We start from the raw sequence: 24246 nt of genomic DNA, 5'->3' as shown, positions 1-24246 counted from the left end.
CAAAAAATGCAAAATAAATAAATATATAATCAAATAGTTCAATAATTAAATAAATATAAATAGACCTGAATAAACAAATAATCTAATAAATAAATGAATTAGTAAACAAATAAATGAATAGATTATTAATAAATAAATAAATGTATGAACAAATAGGTAAATAAATAAATGAACAAATAAACGAATAAAACAATTGATTATTATCGATTTTTATAATTAATAAATAAATCAATGATTGTATGAATGAACAAATAAATATATATATATATATATATATATATATATATATATATATATATATATATATATATATATATATATATATATATATATATATATATATATATATATATATATATATAAGAAAATCAAGCTAAAACATAATAAAATAAATTTACACACGGATTGATAATCGAATATAAAATAAAAATTTGGTTAGTGAATAAAAGTATGTATTTAAAAATAAATAAAACAATATATAAATAAATAAGTAAATAAATAAATTAACAAATAATCGAAATAGATCAATATATAAATAAAGACATAAGTTTATAAAAATAAGTAAAAATAAATAAATGAATAAATAAATAAATAAATAAGTTAATAAATGAAGTAGTAAACAAACAAACAAAATTAAAAAAAGCAATAATAAATAAACAAATAAATAAGTAAATAGATAAATATATAACAAATGAACTAATAAATAGGGGAAGGTGTTCGATTGCCGCACCCACTATAACTTTTGTCAGAAAGCATATAGCGTCATTCCGACAAATGCCTTGTGTGTGTAATAGCAGCACGTTCTTTTTGTGCCGATTACCATAGCAAACAAACGCTCGTACTTTTTGCTGCGCTCAAAACAAATTTTAATTACGTGAAAATCAATACAATTTTTTTTACGTTTTTTTTAGTATCATAAATTGTAGAGCATCAATCAAAAAGGTGAGTGGATTGAATATTTATGAAGTGAAATCGATAGGTTTCGTGATTTAATACCAGATGCTATCAAAATTTTCGCAACCAAAGTTTTTTGAAGTAATTTTCAAAATGTCTACCGATTTCGGTTACCAAAGTGTTTAGTTCACTTTTTTTTTGACAAATCGTGAAAAATTATCAGTGATATGCAGAGATGCCAAATCTGCAAATTTTGCAGTAAATTATCAAATTTTGTAGTTAACCTGCAAATCCTTATTTTGTCTGAAGACTTTTAACATACTTTCGAAAATTCGATTATTTGTCGACATTCGTTAGAATTCACAGACTTTTCGAAATTAGTACGATCTTTTTGTTTTTGTTAGCTAAACTAATTGTACTAACTGGCATATCTGATGATATGCAACACGTGGACAAATTGACAGCTTCAAAACATCCGTCATATAAGTAAAATCTTTGGTTCTCTGGTTCTGTTAGCCATGGCGACTTCAAACAAGTCTTCAAAGTCGAGGAAAATGAACTTTAATGCACTGATAAATGTCATTCGACTACAGTAACGTATTCAATGCCGCGAAGCCGGTGGAAGACCGACCAAATCAATATCGAAGGCACCACCATCCAAATCATAGGCAAAGAGAGCCAAGGCTAAGTCACCATAAGGCAATGAAGACTTTTGTCCAAAACGCCTCCGAAAAGATAAATTCGGTTTTTTCTTTGAATAATTGCAGTATTTGTTCATATTTTTCCATTTTTAGCAAAATTTCTAGGGATGCCGGTAACCGAACACCTTTTTGAAATTGCCAAAATTTATCACTTTACTAAATTGATAATAAAGTCCCAATCAAATAAATCAACTTAGTTACTTAATCAGTTGTTTGCTAGGATCTTAAGCTTTTCATTGATGTATACATATCCACATAATGTGCAGAAGCTATAAGCTTAAAATAAAAGGGTGCCGGTAAACGAACACTCTCCCCTATATAAATGGAAAAAAATAAATCATTCAAGAATTCAGGAATCCAACCGTGTAAGGAATGTTTTTCAATTCCTTAATCTTTTGTTCTACGTGTGTTCACTAATATTGTACTCTTGGTATGTTTTACAGATCAACACCTCTTACTCTGTGCAATGTCAGTGATCGATTGGGATAGTCCTGTCAGTATAGTCGCATACGTAGTTACTGTTCTCGTGATATTCGTTTCGTCGTTCAAATACTATCTCTATCTAACGTGTGGAAAAATCACCTCCAGTGTAAGTATAAACACTACAGTAGCGCTTCAAATTTCGGCTCATTCGTAATGTCGATCTTTTGTTGTTTGTTTCCAGCGCAATATGGAAGGCAAAACGGTCATCATCACCGGAGCCAATTCGGGCATTGGCAAGGAAACTGCCCGGGACTTGGCAAAACGTGGTGCCCGCATCATCATGGCTTGCCGGAACATGGCAACGGCCAGGGTAGCTCGTGGTAAGTAAGCTTACTTAGGTTGGGTGATACGTTATCTTAGTAAAAGATGTTTTTGGTTTGTGTTAATAAGTTAGTAGTAGTTATTAGTTCCAGGTTTGGTGCATTTTCATGCATTCAATTATGCGAATGTTTTTTGTTTGGTATCTCATCTAATCCAAAATATTTGAATAACGTTGTAAAAATGGTACAGAATTGTATCACCACCGTTCCATGCATGAGTAGCAATATGCTATTAAATATTTTGAACTATGTGAATATTTGCAAATTTCCAAGATCTTGGTGAGGGTAGTGTAACGACTGGTGATATGTGGAAGTCAATTACACGAAATACTTGTACAGCACCTCAAAGTATGCACTGGTCATTTACAAGCGCAGATTCTCCAGTAGCACTAACTACACTTTTACTGCGGAAAACTCCACACGTTTCCCTATTTCTCCACAGACGAGATCGCACAAGAGAGCGGAAACGAAGCTGTTTTCGTGAAGAAACTTGACCTGAGCTCACAAGCGTCGATTCGTGAGTTTGCTACCGAGGTGCTTGAAACGGAATCCAAACTCGACGTGTTAATTCATAATGCCGGCTTTGCGGAGACTTTCAAGAAAACTAAAAGTATAGATGGTATCGAGTTTACCATGGCTACGAATCACTATGGACCATTTCTACTAACGCATCTGTTAATCGACTTGTTGAGACGTTCCGCACCAAGTCGCATAGTGGTCGTAGCTTCGGAACTGTACCGGTTCGCTTCGGTCGATTTGAACAACCTGAATCCGGTCAACAGTCTGCCCGCTTATCTTTACTACGTGTCCAAGTCAGCTAACATCATGTTTACTCGCGAGCTGAGCCGCCGCTTAGAGGGAACCAATGTGACGGCCAATTGCTTGCATCCGGGAATGATCGATTCTGGCATCTGGCGCAATGTGCCGTTCCCACTGACTATTCCGATGGCCATCTTCAGAGCATTCTTCAAGACTAACGCCGAAGGTGCCCAAACCAGTCTTTATTTGGCTTGTTCACCGGAAGTAACGGACGTCAGCGGAAAGTATTTTAGAGACTGCAAAGAAGCGGGATTGTCGACTGGAATCTGCGACATGGAGAAAGCCAAAAAGCTGTGGGAGGAATCGGTTAGAATTGTTAAGCTGACGGAGAAAGATCCGAAGATATGAGTTCGATTCGTAGGATAACTGATAGAAATTCTCAATAAACGTAATATTTCTCTTTTCTAGGTTATGCAAACGGAACACTTCAATCATACATTCATTTTTATCACAATACCATTATGTTTTGCCTATTTGTATTGCATCATATTGCTAATACCGCAATTCACTTTCATGAAGCCCAGTATTGAGGGAAAATAATACACAAGTTCGATAAAAACATTGTATTGAAAAATCTGTTTTAATTCACCTGGTGGTGAAATTATGCCTTTCTCATACTACTCATATTTTCATAAATAACTCTATATTTGACTTTTTTGTTTTAGCATCAACGAGAATAATATAGTAAAGAATTTTAAACACAATTACTTCAGTAATTCTGGATCCGTTGTTAGATGCGGATAAATTCGATAGCAGCGTGTCGACTTTTTAGGCTTTGACCACAACACACAAAAAATGAATTTTACTAGTGATCTAATCCCACATATGACGTAATTTATTACAAACCCAGCCAGTTTATTTCTGTTGCTCAGTTGATTAACAGATGTACTTTGTGATTTAATGATTGTCAGTTCAAATCGTCGCACAGTTCGAAAAAAATCTTGATTTTACACTAATAGTACTGTTGTTGTACCGTTGAATTCCACTATGTTTTTTGTTTTGTATAACATAGTGGAATTCAACGGTACAACAACAGTACTATTAGTGAGAACATTCTACTAACAGCTCAAACAGAAATTTAGTTGATTTTACATCTAATAAAAGATGCATATAATTGTAGTTCTCGTAAATTTACATTTACATGTACAATTGTATCATTTGAAAATTACATGGCTTGAAATCGAATGAAATAAAAATCGAAAAAATCGATAGCAACAACGCGACTTGAACCAAGGAAAATTAGATCGCAAAGCACGCCAGTTTATCGACTGAGCCACAGATGCACATATCTACATAATAATTAATTGAAACATATAAATCCATACAGCTGCACTTAGTACACAGAAAAAATATGATATCTACACAACATGTAATTTCATGATTCCTTAAAAGAGACGTCAAATGAATCAAAAATTGGATTGAAAACCAGTATCGATGTAAAAGTAAATTATAATGCCTTGATTTTTCAATGAATTATACAACATATTTTAATTAGCGCTTAGTTTTGCTTTTGAAGTATATTGAAAAGTAAAGATCTGGGGAGTAACTTTATATTCAATTTCCTGCTCCAAATATGTGCCTGAAAATAGATGTAAATATTTTTATCTGTGTAGCCTAGTGCAATATACATTCGGACCATGTTCAATTCTGTACAAATGTAATATTACGTCAATAGATAAGTAAAGTAGTTAGGCATTGGATCGTTTGTAGAATTCTGCCAGCTGTAAAATTCATAATGTTTTATTTGTGATTTAGTGTCATGGGAGATACCTAATATTTTCCGGTTTCAAGATGCTCGGATGTACCAGAGCAATTCCAGGAATGAGTAGACGAAAAAGTGACAAAATCAGAATCGACCTTCTCCGATTTGGATGAAACTTTGCACATGGCTTCAGTATGGCAAACCATAAGTTTTGAACCGATGGAGAGGTCAATCCGACTCATGACTGATTTTTAAAAAGGGCGTATGTAATTTTGCATTTCACAACAATTGCCTTTTTCAAATCGTTGTAACTCGGAAACCGTTAATTGTATAAAAATGGCGTTCAGAAAGAAGTTGTAGGGAATCGATTGGGCACTCTAAAAAAAAATACACTGAAAAAAATTTTCGATTTTTTTCTCAATAATTATAAAATAATCCGAAAATGTTAAAAAAAAGGGTTTTAATTTTTTTTATAGTTTTTATTTTAAAGCTGTTATTAAAACCTACAGATTGATGGCTATCTCATCCGTGCCATTTGAAAAGTGAAGAAGTTATAGCTAAAACAGTTAACGGGTGCATGCAAATGATCAAGTTCTTCTCGTTGTATTTCGGAAACCGTTAATCGTACAAAATTGACGTCCAGGAAAAAGTTGCAGGGATGCAATAGGGCACTCTAAAAAAAATTTACACTGAAAAAAAATTCGATTTTTTTTCTCAATAATTTCAAAATGAACCAAAAAAATTAAATAAAAAAAAAATCAGGGTTTCGATTTTTTTAAAAATTTATATTTTACAGCTCTTATTAAAACCTACAGATTGATGGCTATCTCATCCGTGCCTTTTGAAAAATGATGAAGTTACAGCTAAAACAATTTACCGATATATTCGAAATTTCAAGTTCTCTTTGAAAGATAATCATTTAAACAGTAGAATATTATTCTACAGGTTAAAGGTAATAAATTTGTTCATGATATTCTTTCTTTTTAAAGTAGCTGTTCTTGAGATACTTGGATATTTAATTATAACACCATAACAATAATTCTTAATTATATTTATGGTTTTATGTTTTTGTAAATTGTATGAGTACTACGTGCATCGTCATTCGAATACAGTCTTGTGATGATTGTAGTTTCTGAAATCGGAGCGAAAGAATGGTATTTCTGTGTGCCTGGAATCATTTTGGTATCCTTATAAACACTACTCCAGTCGGTCACACTCCGTTCATATTCTGCTTGTGCATCTTGAAGTCTCTGCTCTGCCCATTTATATAATTGTTTTGCAGTTGTGATTGGGTGTTCATGTAGTTTAGCCAAGTGGTGAAACGTCGTGTCATTTGCTTTAAATTACCCCCGAGTGCATCACATGGTTCTTTACCATGAAAAGTTGCAAAAAATGCCACTCAGCATTAATGTTATACATTGATTTAAATTTACAGAGACTTGCAAAACTTTTTCTGTTTTTGTACTGTGAGGCAGCTCCATCAGGCATAAATAAAACCTAAAATATAATTAAGAATTATTCATTTACATGTAATAATTGTAGATATAGCAAGCAAATGAACAATTGATGGAAATATAAAAAATGGTGTTGTTGGCTTGCGCCAACGTTTGATGAAAGCAAATACTCAACTGATACTTGTGTCCTGGCTGTAGACCGTTCGAAAGCACCAGAAGAATTGTTCGGATGAATGATTAGTTCACTTGCTTTTGTTTTTAATGTTTTCTATCCGAAGGTTAAAAAAAATTCTGATTTTACATCTATTGAAAATGTGTATTTATAGCTGAATCGGTTGCATTGTCTGATATATCCTGGCTTCCCATTGGCTGCAGTGGGAGAATGAGCGGATGTGATGGTATTGCTATTTGTTGCTTTGCGTAGTTGACGGGCGCAAGACGCGCCATTTTCCTCCACTGAATGAACCATTTCCCTATTGATTCCCTACAACTTCTTCCTGGACGCCATTTTTGTACAATTAACGGTTTCCGAGCTACAACGATTTGAAATAGGCAATTTTTGTAAAATGCAAAAATACATACGCGCTTTTTAAAAATCAGTCGTGAGTCTTATTAAAAACTTATGGTTTGCCATACTGAAGCCATGTGCAAAGTTTCATCCAAATCGGAGAAGGTCAAGTTTGATGATCTGCTAAGCATTTCTGGAATTGCTCAGTTACAAAACTTATGGACTTCCCGAGTGAACGTTTCAACAATATTCGATATTGAAGTGCCGGAAAGTCTTGATTCCCAGTTCTTATTCGTGTGAATTGTGGTAAAATTTTAAGCTCTATCGCGGAACGAATAAAAACTTGACCGCTGCAGTATAAACGAGTGTATAGGATTTAGACAAAATAGGTAATTTATTAAAGTGACATATTGAACTTATCCGAAAGCTCTATTTAACATAGAAAGTATGTGGATTAATTATTCTATTCATTATGTCAAATCATTTGAAATCGAAAGTCAAAAGAGCGCTTTTATTATTTCCGCCATATTTTTACTATTCACCATTGAAATTTGATTAAATTAGTTGTTTTGGGCAGCTGGCTACCGAGAAAAAATTAATAATTTATTTACTTTAAATCTGAATTCTATCGGTTATCAGGAGCTAGGTGATCAAACAAACAAGTAGGAAAATCCTTCTATTCATTAAATATACCGATCTATGTTCATTCAATTTATAATCTTGAGACAATACAACATTGAAATTGTTTGTTTCTCGCCCTGATTGTTTCAACTAAAATATCGTTGATTTAATTATCATATCTGCTGCCTTTGTTATAACCAATCAGGGAAATAGAATTTCAGTTTTCGAATGCTCTCAGTTGGCTGAGAACGAAGACAGCAAAACGCAAAAATGAAAATCCTATTTATTTCACCAGAAACAATTCATGTTGGAAATTTTAAATGACAATTTTTTTTTTGTTTCAATTATAGAGGCTTTAACATCTCTTCGGACCAGAAAATCTTTCTGACCCTATGTGCGGGGTTGGGAATCGAACCCAGGCGGGCTGCGTGAAAGGCATCGACTATCCCATCACGCTACACCCGTCCCCGGTTAAATGACAATTGAACGTCATTTATGTCAGTTACGTAGCTGCCGTTCCATGTAAATGAAAAAAAAAACATAATAATTAATTGTAAAACAAGCTTTCCATGAACGGAATAGATATTCATATAGTATAAATGTTTTAATTTCGTGTGCGCGTATTTTTTTGGGACAGTTCATGTCAATGTAGTGTGAAGTGATAGTATTTGTATTTCCTTGAAAGTGCATGTCTAGCAACATTCATGAAAATGAAATAAGAAGTGCTCTTCCAGCGAGCCATTCTGCAAGTGGAGTGAAAAAATTTTAACGCCCTGCTGTGAACATTTTGCTGGTTAATTCCATCTTGCGATCTATAATCTATTGTTGCTTCTCTATATCATCTGTGAGTTTAGTGTTAGAGCGATAAGCAACTATTTAGGAACAGCTCCGTTTTTCAAACTGTGAACGATTAGCTGCCCATCAAATAAAAATAGTTGTTTCAAACCGAAATGTGGTTCAATTAGGTTTGATTAAAACTAGAGCTTGATTGTTCCAAACAATTGCTTCAAAACAACATTTGTTGTGTCACACCAGTATTGTATTGTTACTAAATCAACAAAAACATTCATTAGAATTATCCGGAGTTTTTTATTTTTCAAATAGTTCTGCCTTTTTCATTTACAAAGGCTATGAAATCATTGTGAAAACTGACTTTTGAACCGAGACCCGGAGGGCCGAGTGTCATATACCATTCCTGTCAGTTAATCGAATACGCACAATGTCTGTGTATGTGGGTGTTTGTATGTGTGTATGTGTACTCGATTTTCTAAGAGATTGCTGGACCGATTTTCACAAACTTAGAGACTAAGGTATCTTGGTTGCTGTTGAATTTCACCCGGATCGAAATTCCGGTTCGGGAGTTACGGGGTAAAATGTGCAAAAAAAATATGTAAAAGTGCACTCGATTTTCTTAGAGACCGCTCAACCGATTTTCTTCAAGTCAGATTCGGAGCGTGTTTTTATATGTAACACGGAAAAATCAAGTCAAATACATTCAAATAGCTTTATAATTCTTCAATTAGGCAGGTATGGTTAGTTGATTTTGGGTATATCGGATCATCGTTCGTGTTTCCGGAAGTAATGGGAAAGTTCTCGTGTACTCCAAACCGGAAATCACTTCAATTTCTTAGAAACGGCCAGACTGTCTTCGCAAACTCAGATTTAAATTAAAAGTATTATGTTTCCATTAGTTGATGTATATTTTTATCCAGATCTGGCTTCCGGTTCCTGAAATACTAGGTAGTGTGTATAAAATTGCGTATAAATTTACCCGGGTTGGCGGTTCAATGCATAGGATGCTGGTCTTACAAGCCAGTTGTCGTATGTTCGAGCCCCGACCTGGAAGGATTCTTAGTGTCAGTAGGATCCATAGTACTAGCCATGCAATGATTCTGTACACTAAGAATCGGCTGCGAAGTCTGTTGAAACAGAAAGGTCAAATTCCACCAAAGGAATGTAATGCCAAGACTTTGCTTTGTTTTGTGTATAAAATTGCAATCTGTCATAAAGCGATAGTACAGGATGATAGGATAAAATACAGGAATTTTGTATGGGACCGCAAAAATTACATTTGAATCTAAATTTGTCAAAACCGGTTTTGCTATCTCCGAGAAAACCTAGTGAGATTATTTGACACATACACACAGACATTACTCAGCTCGATGAACTGAGTCGAATGCTATATGACACTTGGCCTTCTGGACCAATTTTTACTAGACGACTTTTCAAGCGATTGCATAACCTTTCTATATGAGAAAGGCAAAAACGTAATAATTTATGTTTCAAAACTGTTCGAGTTTCAATTTATACGTTGTGTTAGTTGCTGGCCAAACGAACCGATTTCAGCTATACCATTTCCCAGCTACCGGTTCCGGCAATACCGGAAATAGTGATCAAAAACTAAAAAAAAAGAATTTTCACAATCTTTGACTCAAATAAATAAAAGGGTCAACGTCTATAAAAGTAGTTTGCTTTTGTTCGATGTTCGCTTTACCAAACTCGGCCGTGTGGTAGAGCCGTGTCTATCACAAGGCTTAGGGTGGCGAAATGGTAGCGCGTATGCACGGATTGCATAAGAACGCAGGTTCGAGTCCTGTCTCTGAGCGTACCTTTTTCCAAAAAATCATCCTTTCGCGTTCATTTGGATTCTCCAATATATGTTTCCACTCAGTCATTGCAAAAACTGAACTTAGTTATTGCGACGTTAAGTCAAGCCAACTAAAATTAATAAATCGTTAAGAACTTTTTTGTTCTTATTCAATATTCAAAGAAAGGTTTTTTGATGAATTTCTCAGTAAAATGATTGAAAACATGAGTTATTTGGGAAAGGCATCGTAACACCACTAGGTGGATTAAAACAGGCTTTTTCTATGTGTTCCGTTTTATAACAAAAATTGTTCTAATTCAATTGAATTTTTCCAAAAAATCAACTCCAACTGCAATTTCCCTTTATTTTAAAAGTATATTCAATAACTTTACATTGCCACGTATTCCGAAGAGACTAACAGTAGAAAAAATATTTATTGCTGTTGGTGTTTTAAGTTCAAATAACTGAATTATTGATTGAAACAATCGATACATTGTTTGCTTTCATCAGAGACATCATATGAACAAGACATTCAGCTCTCACATTTCCCGAACAAATCATTGGCAACATCTTTTTGGCGCCCTAAGGCGAGTCCGCATCGAATCTCGTGCATAGAAGTAGGGGAGAGAAATGTCAAATTCGTGCGCGCTAAAATAGCTGCACCTATACAATTGACATGATATGTTGAATGTGATGCCGTTAGTGAACTGAAGATTGATTTCGCTCCGAGCTGACAGGTAACCTGGCTGAAAGTGTGCTCAGTTGCACAAGTGACACCTCATTGAAACGTTTCGTTTTTCGTTTAGGGCGTTTGTCTTTGCTCAACTGTATCGTTTCATTACCCGTCTGAGGTGCGTGCCATTGTTAAACTGCCGATAAATAAAAATCATTTTTATTCCACCTAGTGGCGTAATAATGCCTTCCTCATATTACCTATATTTTCAAAAATATCACTACAACAGAATTTTTTTATTCAAACTTGAATAAAATTTACAACTTTCCTAGGGTATAAACTAACATAATCTTTTTAATTTGCATCGTCCCGCTAAGTGACGGTTTAAAATTTTAAATACGCTTTATCCTATAGTTCCAGAACCGGAAGTCGGACCCGGATGAAATTCAGCAGCAATTTAATAGCAGCCTATGGGACCACGAGAATTGTGAAAATCGGTCAAGCCATGTCTGAGGAAAATGATTGCCATTTTTTGACACATACTCACACACAAACATACATGCATACACACATACATTGCCCAGCTCTATGAACTGTGCCGAATGGTATAGGACACTTAGCTCTTCGGGCCTATTTTCACTAGTCAATTTTTCAAGTGATTGCATAAATTACCAGTATTAGGCAATAAATATATTTTTATATAACATAACCATTATCACGATTTTGTGATAATACTAACAAGTGGATCCAAGTTTAATAAAAATAAGATTTACAGATTTAAGGACTATTCATACATATCCGGTCCGGTTCAGTGCCGGCACGACACCATGCACGGATACTGATATTATTTCATTCGTTTTCTATGCACGCATTCACACCTATCCGGCACCGTGCCGTTTCAGTGCAGCTCGCTGTCAGTGTAGCGTCCGTCCGGCAAACTCAAATTCGTCGTCACCGATATTTTTTATTTTCACTGAAGTTGGTATGTCATTGCATTGGCTGTGCCGGAACGGAAACAGAACGGAAACGGAACGGAAGGGTTCCTATAGAAAAAGAACACTGACGGCGCACTGAAGGCACTTTCACTGAACCATCACGGAATGTGAATGTGTGAATGGTCCTTTACATATTTTTCACCGGTTTTGCATCTTCATTTTGACACTCAACGCCCTATAATTTCGGAACTTAATAATGATCTCTGCCAACTACATTTATTTACCAGTCAGTTTTATAAAAATTTATACCTGGTTTCGCCATTAGTTGTGAAAAAATACTGATGAAATTGAAAAAAAATCACTTTCGCACTGTAATACCGGAACCGGAAGTTGAATCTGGATCAACTTTTTAGGGACTTTCTAAAGAATTAAAAGATTTGCACATATTGCCTTGTAATTCCGGAATCGAAAGTCGGATCTAGATAAAATTCAATAGCAGTCTATGGGATCATAAGGCTTTGAATCTGAGCTTGTGAAAATCTGTTTAGCCATCTCTGAGAAAATTGAGACATTTTTTGTCACATATATACATATAGACATACACACACAGACATTTTGTGATCTCGACAAACAGAATCGAATGGTATATGACACTCGGCCCTCCGTACCTCCGTTCAAAAGTCGGTCTTCACAATGATTGCGTAGCCTTGCTATATGAGAAAGGCGAAAACGAAGCATATAAAGAGCTTCCTTGTAACAAAGTGTCTAGAAAGTATAAATGAAGTCTCAAAGGGTAGTCCCAACATCTGTTCGAATTTTTTTCAAATGGAATTCTCAATTAATGAAATTGACTTAGTTGCTGAGTTTACTTAGATCTGCAATGAATTAGTTTATTATAAAAGAAAAAGTTTTTGCTCGAGTTTTTTTTACCTTTTTTATAAATATAAAAATAGGTATAGAATTCGGTCAAACGTTAGAAAAGTTTTCCGATGCCCGGAGGGTCGTGTGTCATATACCAATCGATTCAGCTCGACGAACTGAGCAAAGGTCCGTGTGTGTATGTGTGTGTATCTGTATGTGTGTTGTCAACAAAGGGGTCGAGATCTTGGAGATGACTGGACCGATTTTGATCAAACTAGTCGCAAATGAAAGGTCTCCCCTTCACCCTGAACGTCATTGAATTATTTTGAGATCGGATGTTTACTTTTTGAGTTATACTAAGTTTTATGTCAAATTTTTCAGTTTTTTGACAATATCTGTCACAATCGACCTTGAAAACAGAATATGTTTTCAGATGTAGATTTCGCACGAAGATAGCTATCGAACTAGCCATAGATTGTCAAAATCCGTCTATTTTTAACGGAGATATCAATATTTTGGTGTAAGCGACTTTTCGCCTTACTCCAAAAGTAGGAGTTTTAACCGCTATATGACAAAGCAATGCTTGGGAGCTACATGAAGCACGATTTTTTATACTGTTATTTACAATTGTTTTTAAATACCAATAAGACTGTGTACAGCACCCTTTTTCGTGACATTTTTACCTCGGACCGATTTCAGCACGGTTCGTTTTTCTCAGCATAATTATTCGAATATGACATGTAAACCAGATATCAGCATTTTCAAGTTGAAAGTAATTCCATAATTATATTGATTTAAACTACTTATAAACATAAAACCCATGTACTATTCGAATCAGTTCGTCGAGATTAGTTACGTTTGGATCCGACTTCTGGTTGCGGAACTACAGGATGATATGTGAAACGAATTTAAACTTGTGGAACTGATTATGGAACGGTTCAGGAGATACAGGGTGACTAGTATGAAAATGTCTATTTCACATAAAATAATAAGGTTTATCGGGTTTGCAGATTTGGATAGTCGATAACCAAATAAACTTATTTTAGTTTTAGCGGTATTCAGTTTTCGATTCGGAAGGTATTCAAAAATTTAATTTGGGCTACGAATTCTCAAAGATGTCTACACTGATCTTCAAACATTTTGAATCAAATGTAAACTGTACAACTTCTTAGGTGAATTTAACAGACGTCAGCTACACTGATTTTCGAATTCCGGTTACAGTATCGAATCGTTTCTCAAAGCTCAATCGTTTTCTCAAAAAAGTCCAAATCGAATTTCAAAAACAAAAATTCAAATTAAAGGATTTATGGATATCCGATTCTGACTTCCCATTCTGGAATTACAGTGTGATGAGTTTTTAAAACTCAAACCGATATAGAAGATGACAATCCCAAAAAGCTTCAAAGTTGGACTTAAAACTATTGCAATTTATTCGTCATATTATTTTATGGTCATACGAATCGTTTTGGGTTATGCTGGTTCCTGAATACCGTCTTTGGATGTATCGTAAATAATGACGAAAAACTCTAAAGTGGAACTTACTTCGAGATCTCATGAAATGTTCAATCGATTGTCACACGTTTAGATTCAAATTCGATTCGATTTACAGTTTAGACGTTACAGGGTAATGAGTGATTAAAATCTCAAACTGCCGCTTAAAACGAAGGTCATTGAAATACTGTCATGAGAACTAGAACACCGAAGAATATTCAAGCAAAAAATATATGCGGATTGACAAAAAAAAGGTATCATCTCACTGCTAGGTGAATTAGGCACGTTTTTTTTCTATCTAGAAGTGCCCATCTTGCCATGAATGATAAAGAACATCCATATAAAAAAAATCGTGTTTTTTTTTAATTGACCTCAAATTTTAAAAACCTATGCTTTCAAAAAAACAATTTGGTTTTTTTGCCTTTCTCATCTAGAAAGGCTATGAAATCACTGTGAATACCGCCTTTAGAACGAAGGCCCGGAAGGCCGAGTGTCATATACCATTCGACTCAGTTCGTCGAGATCACAAAATATCGGTGTGTATGAGTGTATGTTATAAATAATTACCGCTATTGAATTTTATCTCGATTCGACTTCCGGTTCCGGAATTGCAGGGTGATCTGAACCCAAAAAAATTTAAAAAATCGTCACTCACTTTTCATAAAGAATAATAAGTTGCTATTGAATTTTATCTCTATCCAACAACCGGAATTACAGGAATCTATGCAAAATGTGTAAATCTTTGAGAAAATGCTCACTCAATTTTCTCGAAAATTTCTCAACCGATTTCCACAAACTAAGATGCAAATGAAAGGTTTTGAAATTCTTTGAAAAAGTTTCCCGAGAAGTTGGTCCAGATCCGACATCCGGTTTTGGTATTACAGCGCGATAAGTGAAAAAATTTTAATTTCATGAGTATATTTTCACAAGCGTCGGCGAAACGAGATGCTAATTTTTATAAAACCTACTGGTTTAATAAAAAAATTTAATTTGACCCGAATGTTTACAAATGGAAAAGGTTACGTTAGTTTATACCTTAAGGCCATCGTCCAAGTACCATGCGCGCGGGTGGTTTTAAGAAATTTTCGATGGAAATTTTGAAAAATTTGCCAAAACCAAAAACATACAGACCTTTGAAATACTTTTATCTATCTACAGGGTGAAATTGGCTGGAAAATTCGGAGGATTTTCAGAGTCTTATCAAAAATAGCACTGAAAAAATGAGCTTTTTTTGTAATTTTTCACAATTATTCGAAAAAATAATTTGATGGAATGAAATTTTTTTTCAAAAAAACCTTATGCTGGCAACAAGGATCACATTCGGAAACATTTTTGGAAAACCTTTTCACGCTTTTCATGGAAAGTTTCTAATTTTATTCAAGTTTGAAAATAAAATTTCTTTGCAGAATCTTCTAGTGAATATTTTGAAAATATGAGAAAGGCATCACTAGGCGGATTAAAAAAGGTTTTTTATATATTAGTATTGAAAAATTGACGAATTCTTCAATTCTCACGTAAAACTCTCTTGTAGGATTTGCCATTTTCCGATTATTTCCATTTGAATAAAATCTTTAAACAATTGAGCTTCTCAAAAGACAGTTTGTTCGATGAGAACCACTAAATCTAATTTGCAGTAAAAACGATCACGATAGTTAAGGACATACTTTATTTCACTGGTTAAGGAACGATTTATTTTGGAAGGATAATTCACAATAGCAAACGTATTCTACGAAAGTGGATAGCGAACTGAACTTAAATTTGACATCTTCATCAGCATATTTTGGCAGCGGTATCTCCACAGCACTGACTGCTCGAATATTTCTTGGTGATAGTGTGTGTAGAAGTTGCCATCAAATACGAAAGCAGAATCGTGTAAGCCACTCTGCCAATTCTGAATACCTTTCTTTCTAAGCCCCAACACAAACCCTACAAACCCTGCCTGTTCAAAAAGTAAGATTGAAATCAGAAAAGGTACTGCCAACATGTGTACGAGTTGGGGCGAAATTCGTCTATGCTCAAATGGTTATTTATTTATTTTGCCGCATAGTTTCTATTTCGGTTTAGTTGATTGGTCTTGGAAATCATTCTTTCCTTTATGAATTCAATATATGAATACACCATATGATATCGGGTATCAGTAGTAATTGGTCTTGGAAAGTATCGACAAATAGATTAATTTTGAAGAATGGACTTGTCCGTTAGATTGAGTCAGCAATAAATTTAGAACGAAAGTTAATAATTCAATTAACGTAGTTAAACTCTTTTCTACCAAACTATGAACAAAAACCAATTCACATATGAAAGGTATTATAAATTCTGCTGCCGAAAATATCATGAATTTTCAAAGTAACAATAACTGGGAAAGTGAACGCATCAATCATTAATTTTCTCTGCTGCTAAAGAAACAGCTCTCATTCCATCCCACGAAATATTCGTACGAGCGATGAGATAAGTTGAATACAGAGGGGTCTCGTATAACGCGGTTCACTGGAGGCGTGAAAAGCGAATCCGCGAAAAACGAGACCCAGAGCATATGGGATTTCGACTGATTGGGGCTGTGAACGGTTATCTCGCTTCGGTCGACCGATAGAGCTATACAATCTTCGGCAAACTTGTTGTAGATACTTAGACCAACAATTAAGTGTAGTTTGACAGATAATTAGTTGAGAACTGCTCCGCCAGAGGCGTTTTGAAGAGAGCATCAAATAATTCATACGTTTACAATAGAAAAAAAAGTTGACATCTGGAATCTTCAAACAGCTTATCAACAAGTTAAATGTATCTTTCGGAATCATTCCATCAGATGGAATTAGTATTTCAATATGAAAATTATGCTCTAATTCTAAAACTAAAAAATTTAGAGCGATTTTGATCTTTACTAAACTAGAACTTAGAAACTCACTCACCTAGTAGCGCTAGTGGGCTCACAATTATGCCAAAAAAATTGATTCTGTTATACATTTAAAGTTTGATGATGTAGAATGTTGGTGTTTCGGAAAAAATGTCCCGGAATTCAAAAAAAGATCAAATAGTGTAAACAGTAGTTAAAATATCTCTCATTGGTAACCCTAGTGTTGGAAATTACTGCAGCTCAAGATCATGTTGACTTATTGAAATGATTTCTTCGAGAAGGTGTTTAAGGGTTTCGATAACCATTAAATAAATGTGTTTTTATTATATCTACAAGGTGGTCTATTATATCTAAAAATCAGAATTGTTTACGAGAGTGATGTTATCAATCAGTTTTTTAATAAATTGGTGAAGAATAGACAAATTGAAAACTGTTTTACTGGAATGCCCTAGTAAGCTACTGGAGTGTTAGGATGAATATCGACATCTGAAATCTGAGTAATTCGATAGATTGAAACTCGTACATCCTACTAAAGTCTTGACTATTTACATAGTTATATATAGTGTTGAGTACATAAACCGTGACATGTATTGCTTATTTTATTTAATTCAAATTAAATTTTTATTTTTAATTGAAATGGGAAAAGCCCAATGAAACGAAAATTTCAGTCAAAATTCAGTTTTTTTAACAAGTCAGAATAATCAGCTCGAGATTGTAACAAAATCTGTCTAAGATACATTTAGGCGAACGAATAAAAAGTGCAACTCGATAAATTCATAACGCTCCTGATAGTTGGAAAGTTTGTAGGGATCCCTCCAAAGGAGATTACATAGAGTAAACCGAAGAAGTTTATTCTGAATTGCTTCGATGCGGTGCATGTCGAGTTAACAATAGGGAGCCCAAACGATAGCACCTCCTAAATTATCACACATTTAAGATATGCCGTAATCTACGTTGCATTGAGCACTAGCGCATATGCTATGCAGAGATGACAAATTTTATACTAAAACATCCTTAATTATGCAGTGAAAGATCTTCCGAACAACTTTCGCGTAAACGAAGAGTCTGATAGATACTGTAAAAATTACGGTACATAAGCTACACCTGGTAGAGTGATTACTTTTAAATACATTTATGTTTTGCTCATAATTTATGTTTTGCACAGAAACTGGTTCAGGACCACCACCTTTCCAAATAATCGAAACCGTTACGCGTAATCCAACTTTATGGTATTAAATGCAATATATTTTTTTTCATGCTTTTCTGAATGCGGTTCTGGTGAGACAGTTCTCAACTAATTTTCATTGAAATATTACTTTAAGTCTCCACAAACACAACAAACTCTCCGAAGACAGTACGGCTTTATACTATTCTCAATTGATAAGAGTTTTCAAGAAATGTTGATGAATTGGCGGTCGCTATAAAATAAAATTTAAAAAAACATACATGTCACGTTTTATGTGCTTATCTTTATATCTAGCAAAACAAATAATTAAAATTTTAATATGTAGTTCGAGTTTCACTCTCTCAAGTTTCTCCGATATCAGATTTCGATAGTCTATTCTTATAGTTTGTTAATACTAGCTAGTAGCTAATTAACACTTTCTATGAAAACAGTATTCGATTTGTCTATCCTACACCAATTTATTGAAAACCGGATTCAGTAGATAAAACTGAAGAACTGTTTAGTCAATTTAGTCAATCATTTAATAGGTATTGAAACCCTAGAACTACTTCTCGAAGAAACCATCTGAATGAGTCAACATGAATTTCCAACCTTGAATTGCACACTAGCGCCACCAATTGGAGAATTTTCTGATACTGTTCACACGATTTGATCTGTTTGAACTCCGGAACATTCTTTTCGAAAACACCAACATTCTATTATTTTTATAAATACGTTTATTCCTTAAGGTAGTTTACATAAGTTTTTCTTCGCCGTAGCATCACTTTTACGTAAAATTCTTATCCTAATATAATTGTAAAATAGTCACAACGATTTAAATTTATTGAAACATATTCCTCTTATTACTTAAATATCATCTTAGGTAATTCGCCATTGATTATGAAATCTACTCGGAAATATTATTTGAACCAAACAATTTACTTCTATAAATTATAAAAAAAAACTGTTATTTTCAGACATTTTGTTGATAATTTCATAAACTTTTTCGAGTTTGTTTTTAATTATTAATTACATAATTTATATTCTAATTTAGCTATTGATTGAACTCATGGACGCAGCTGGAATCAGAACTAAGTCTTAAAAGGGTCCTTTATTAAATTGAAACTCCAATTTTCTTTATGAAACGATAAAAAAGTTCCATGTATGGAAGGTCACGACAAGCAAGAATGTCTCGAACTGGGACATTGGATAGTCTACCTTGGGTACGCAAAGAATTTATTAGTTGAGATCTGATATCACGATACTCCACGCATGTCCAAACGACATGATCAATATCCTGATAACCTTCTCCACAAGCACAATGATTAGTCTCGGAGAGCCCAATTCGAAGGAGATGTGCGTCTAACGTGTAGTGATTGGACATGAGTCTGGATATCACACGAATGAAATCCCTACTCACATCCATTCCGCTGAACCCTGCCTTTGTCGATATTTTCGGAATAACCACCGACCCAGATCATCTCTATCCCAAGAAGCTTGCCAGCTGGAAAGTGTTCTTTGGCGAGATGCGCTATTTAATTCGTTGAAAGCAATCGATCTCTCATAAATTTCACCCTCAATAGCACCACATTTGGCTAAAATATCGGCTCTTTCATTGCCAGGAATGGAGCAATGAGCCGGGACCCAGACTATAGTGATTAGATAATTATTGTTCAATATGCCGTTCAAGAACTGTTTTATTTTGCCCAAGAAAAACGGTTCATTCTTGCCAGTCATGTTTGAGCGAATGGCTTCAATTGCACTCAGACTATCTGTGAAGAGGAAATAATGGTTTGGAAATAATGTGCCGATAACACTCAAGCTATAATGACTCTGCTATATAAACAGATGCAGGTTCTTGAAGCCTGAATGAGGCCGAAACATTATTGTTGAACATACCAAACCCTGTCACTTCTTCAATTCGCGATCCGTCCGTGTAAAACATTTTCTCATAGTCAATATGCCTGAACTTACTTGAAAATATTTTTGGGATTTCCGTAGAGCATAGATGATCCGGGATTCCACGCACTTCGCGCTGCATGGATGTATCGAAAAATAAAGTTGAGTCAGAGGCATTCAGGATGCTGACACGGATAGGAATATGTCTTGATGGGTTGATTTCCTGTGACATGTGGTTAAAATATACTGTCATAAATTTTGTTCGAGATCGAAGCTCGACTAGTCGTTCGAAATTATTAATTACCATGGGACTCAGCACCTCACATCTTATTAGCAGGCGTGATGAAAGCTCCCAAAATCGATCTTTTAATGGAAGAACTCCCGCCAGAACTTCAAGACTCATTGTATGTGTCGAATCCATGCAGCCTAAGGCAATTCGCAAATACGGTACTAAATTCGCTCCAGTTTGATAGCCATTCTATATCATCAGGGTTTAAAATAATTTTTCTATCGTCAAATTGTGAACCCACTAGCGCCATTCGATGTACAAGTTCTCAACTAACATGGTTTTCATAACTTATACCCTGACATTCACAACAACTTTCCAACTAACAATACCGCCCTATATCTTTTGTTTTTTTATAAGGGCATAATTCTGTTAATTAAAATGTGTATTAAAGTACACTAACTACATCTGATGGAGTGATTCCGAGTTGAAACATTTGCTGTTTGACAAACTTTGAATTCCCGCATTCTTCAAAATACAATAATTTGCGAGTTACTTGAAGATTAAATCGTTTTGTCTGTATTAAGCGAATGTTGTATATCATGCATTTTTCAAAGCGCCCCTGGCGGAGCAGTTCTCAACTAATTGTCTGTCAAACTACACTAAATTGTTGGTCTAAGTATCTACAACAAGTTTGCCGAAGATTGTGTGGCTCTATCTGTCGACCGAAGCGAGATAACCGTTCACAGCTCCAATCAGTCGAAATCCCATATGCTTTGATTCTTGTATATCGCGGTTTTTCGGCAATAACGAATCCGACAACAACGAATGCCGGCAAAACCGATTCCGCGTTGTGCGAGACCCCACTGTAGTTGCATACAGTAAGGCGCATTCAATTTTCGGCTACACCGCAACGTGTATGCAAATAAAACTTTAAAATGCTATAATCGTGTTTTTTTTTGGAGTACCAAACTCCATTATAGTTGAGCGAAATTCAAAGCTAAGGAAATTTATTCAGCTTGATTGGTGTATAAGTGCTTTTAAGCTATTTACAAAGCAAACGAACTGCGCGAAAGCCAGACAATTGGAGAATGCTTTCTGTGGAAGAGCTAAATATGATTCATCGTACAGGATGGACAGTAGGGTGGGACAAAATATTGATATCAGCTCCACCAAACTTTTCATATTACTGTCACTAGCAGCATTGGTGCTAGATATATTAGGTTTTGCACGATGACGACACAAATGAACTGCCGATGAATCAAGTTCATCTTTGACAGTTGCCGTGTACTTGTTTTGTTTAGCGACTGCAAGTTAAAAATTGAACAAATGACGAAAAAGTGCTTGTTAAAAACGTATTCCACAGTGAAAATAACTAAAAAGATTGACCTGTATGTGTTTCCAGCATCAAGTAGCGATATCTGTTGAGTTTGAGGCGACTTGCAATTTTTACATTCAAACGATGAACTTCTGATGAACTTTTAAACCGTAAACAAGTACACGTCGACTGTCAAAAAAAGTTCATTCTGTTCATTTTTGCGAGGTTATGTCATGTTCGTGCAAAACCTAATTAAGGAATGAACCATTGTTCGGACCTTGTGTCGGTTTTCCTTCAATAACTTTTTCTACAAACGTCGGATTGTTTTGCGATTTTCTAAAGTTTTCTTCCTCGTTAAATTTCCTAATAAATATCACACACACTGATTTTTAGAGTTCATAGGTTGACCTCCAGCTGATTTTTTTTTGTTAAAAATGAATTTCTCCATACTAAATCCCATACAAACTTTAAACTTTGAGCGCGAATGTATAGTTTTTTCGATCGAGCTAAGATTTTGCATGGTGGAGCGAGAAAATAAACCTTTTCATCTTTTTCCCATACAACCTTGTCCCACCCTTGTGGACAGTTCCATCAAGCTGTACCCGTCAGAATATCAAGGTGATCTGAAGTTCGAAAGATGAGCCACCATCGCCTACCGATATACTCGCCAGAAACTCTCCGCGCTGGAAAAAATGTTTTTTTTCATTAAAACAACAAACATTTGTTTGAAACAATCAATTTGCAGTTCAAATCAAGTGTGGTCTGGTTTGTTTAAAACAATCAAAGTATTCTTCGTTTTTGTTTGTTTAACACAATCAAAGTCTTCTGCATTAGAACCAATGAAATATGTTAATTGAACTGAAGTATATTTCTGTTTTCTTTTTTCACTTACAGATGATATTATCCGGGAGTCGGGAAACTCGAACCTTATCATCAAACACATTGATATTAGTTCATTAGTTTCGGTGCGAAATTTCGCCCAGGACATCTTAAGAACAGAGGCGGTGATTGATGTACTCATACACAATGCTGGCGTTTCGCAAGGTTTCAACAATAAGGTTACCTCGGATGGACTCGATTTTACTATGGCCACCAACTGTTACGGTCCATTCCTGCTGACTCATTTGCTGATCGATCTGGTAAAGAAATCAGACCAAGGTCGAATCATTATTGTATCCTCTAAACTGTATCAATATGCTGCCGTACGTAAGGATCTCAGCAACATCAATCCAATCAATTACTTCTCATTGTTTCCTGTGGAATTGTACAATTTGTCAAAGTTTGTGGAAGTCATGTTTACCCAGGAACTGGCTCGGCGTCTAGCTGGAACACGAGTAACCGCCAATTGTCTTCATCCGGGAGTTGTAGACACGGGCATCTGGCGAAATGTTCCCTTCCCACTGAACCTTCTGTTCAAGCCTATCAAAATGTGCTTACGGACGCCCGAGGAGGGTGCTAGGACAACCTGTTTCCTGGCCGTTTCACCAGACGTCGAGAACATCAGCGGAGAATACTTCCGCGGTTGTAAGTTGACACCGTTAAACAGACGGGTGCAGAACAAAGAGATTCAGGGTAAACTATGGAAGGCAGCCCAGGAGTTGGTGAAACTCACCGAGAATGATCCGAAAATTTAGGTTATCTGGTAATCGTGCTGAAAGAACAAAATCTTTCATACTCGCGTAAGACAGTACTCTCTATTACGAGACAGATTGGGACAATTATTCCATTCATGAGAATCATTCCGATTATCTGAAATATAAAACTGTTAGATATATGCTAGCATCACGTTCGGCAAGAGTGGATGGAAACACGGCTTTACTTTCAATACAATTGTTCTGTAATAAGTTCTTGTTTATAAGGGTAGGGTGTTCTAGAGTAACTGACAAAGAATAGAAAATAAACGAAATCAAATACTTGAAATCATTACCATTCATCGTCATTTAACATTCCGAAAGTGAAAACTCGTTCCTAACGATATTCAATAGACACAAAATTGATTTTAACTAAATTTGCACATTCCGTATGTCCGTTCTTGAACAAGGTTCAACTATTAACACTTCCGCTCCAGGAACATACCAAAAATGTTCACTGTCAGCAAATTCGATCTGCAAAACTTGTATCTACAATAACGCAGGACACGTAAATGTTTCAAGTACCTGTATCCGCCACGAACTTTTTAACGACGCCCTGCTCCGTTCCCCCAGCTAACATCGTCTCGACAGAATCCCTCAATGGACAAGCAAAACTTTTCCCCGTCACAAGGTATCTTGCCCAATTTGAATTTGGTGATAGTTTTCCGAGTTTTGCCAATGCTGTAGTAGCTTTCGTTTTTCGCAAATTTTCTCTAACCAGTCCATTAGCACAAGTGGTATTGCAATGGAAAAATGCAGGTCAACGAAAATGCACAGAAACTTTCAGTAAGGACTTTTCCGGTGGCAACCGGCATCCGAAAAAGTGACAGCCAAAGTTGAGGACTCAGCGATGGCGGTGAGCGAGTGAGAGATTCGCGTTCTTGCATAAGAATGAACTTGGATTAATTTAACAAGGAAATTACATTTACTGCTTGCGCTTCACCATCATCCGGAGGGTGGGTTTTGGATCTTTTGTAAGCAGATTTTAAAATTTTTAATGGCTGGCTGGTGAAAAGTTGCACGAAGATTAAACGAAAGTCGAAATACACGGGAAGTGGCAATTCGTTTCCATTGGATGAGTGGAGGAAAATTAAAGCAACACACACT

The 24246-nt window shown here is 35.3% G+C and overlaps 1 protein-coding gene across 9 annotated transcripts in view; it reads left to right on the top strand.

The window, feature by feature from the left end:
* Positions 1-23428, top strand: part of LOC131438535 (retinol dehydrogenase 14) — a 145970-nt gene extending 122542 nt beyond the window's left edge. For 7 of the 9 annotated variants that reach the window (XM_058608628.1, XM_058608633.1, XM_058608630.1 and 4 more), the window contains 3 exons: positions 2039-2184; positions 2260-2398; positions 22403-23428. In XM_058608628.1, coding sequence (XP_058464611.1) covers positions 2039-2184; positions 2260-2398; positions 22403-23142 — 1025 coding nt within the window. In that variant the 3' untranslated portion in view covers positions 23143-23428. Of the gene's footprint in view, positions 1-2038; positions 2185-2259; positions 2399-2840; positions 3641-22402 lie in introns of those variants that run through there. The other 2 variants (XM_058608629.1, XR_009230952.1) reach the window with 2 other exon arrangements.
* The last annotated feature ends 818 nt before the right edge of the window (positions 23429-24246 follow it).

Source organism: Malaya genurostris, chromosome 3, assembly GCF_030247185.1.
Source record: "Malaya genurostris strain Urasoe2022 chromosome 3, Malgen_1.1, whole genome shotgun sequence".
In the NCBI taxonomy this organism is placed as follows: domain Eukaryota; kingdom Metazoa; phylum Arthropoda; class Insecta; order Diptera; family Culicidae; genus Malaya; species Malaya genurostris.
The sequence above is the reverse complement of the archived record's forward strand: the minus strand, read 5'-3'. Positions and strand labels throughout refer to the sequence as shown.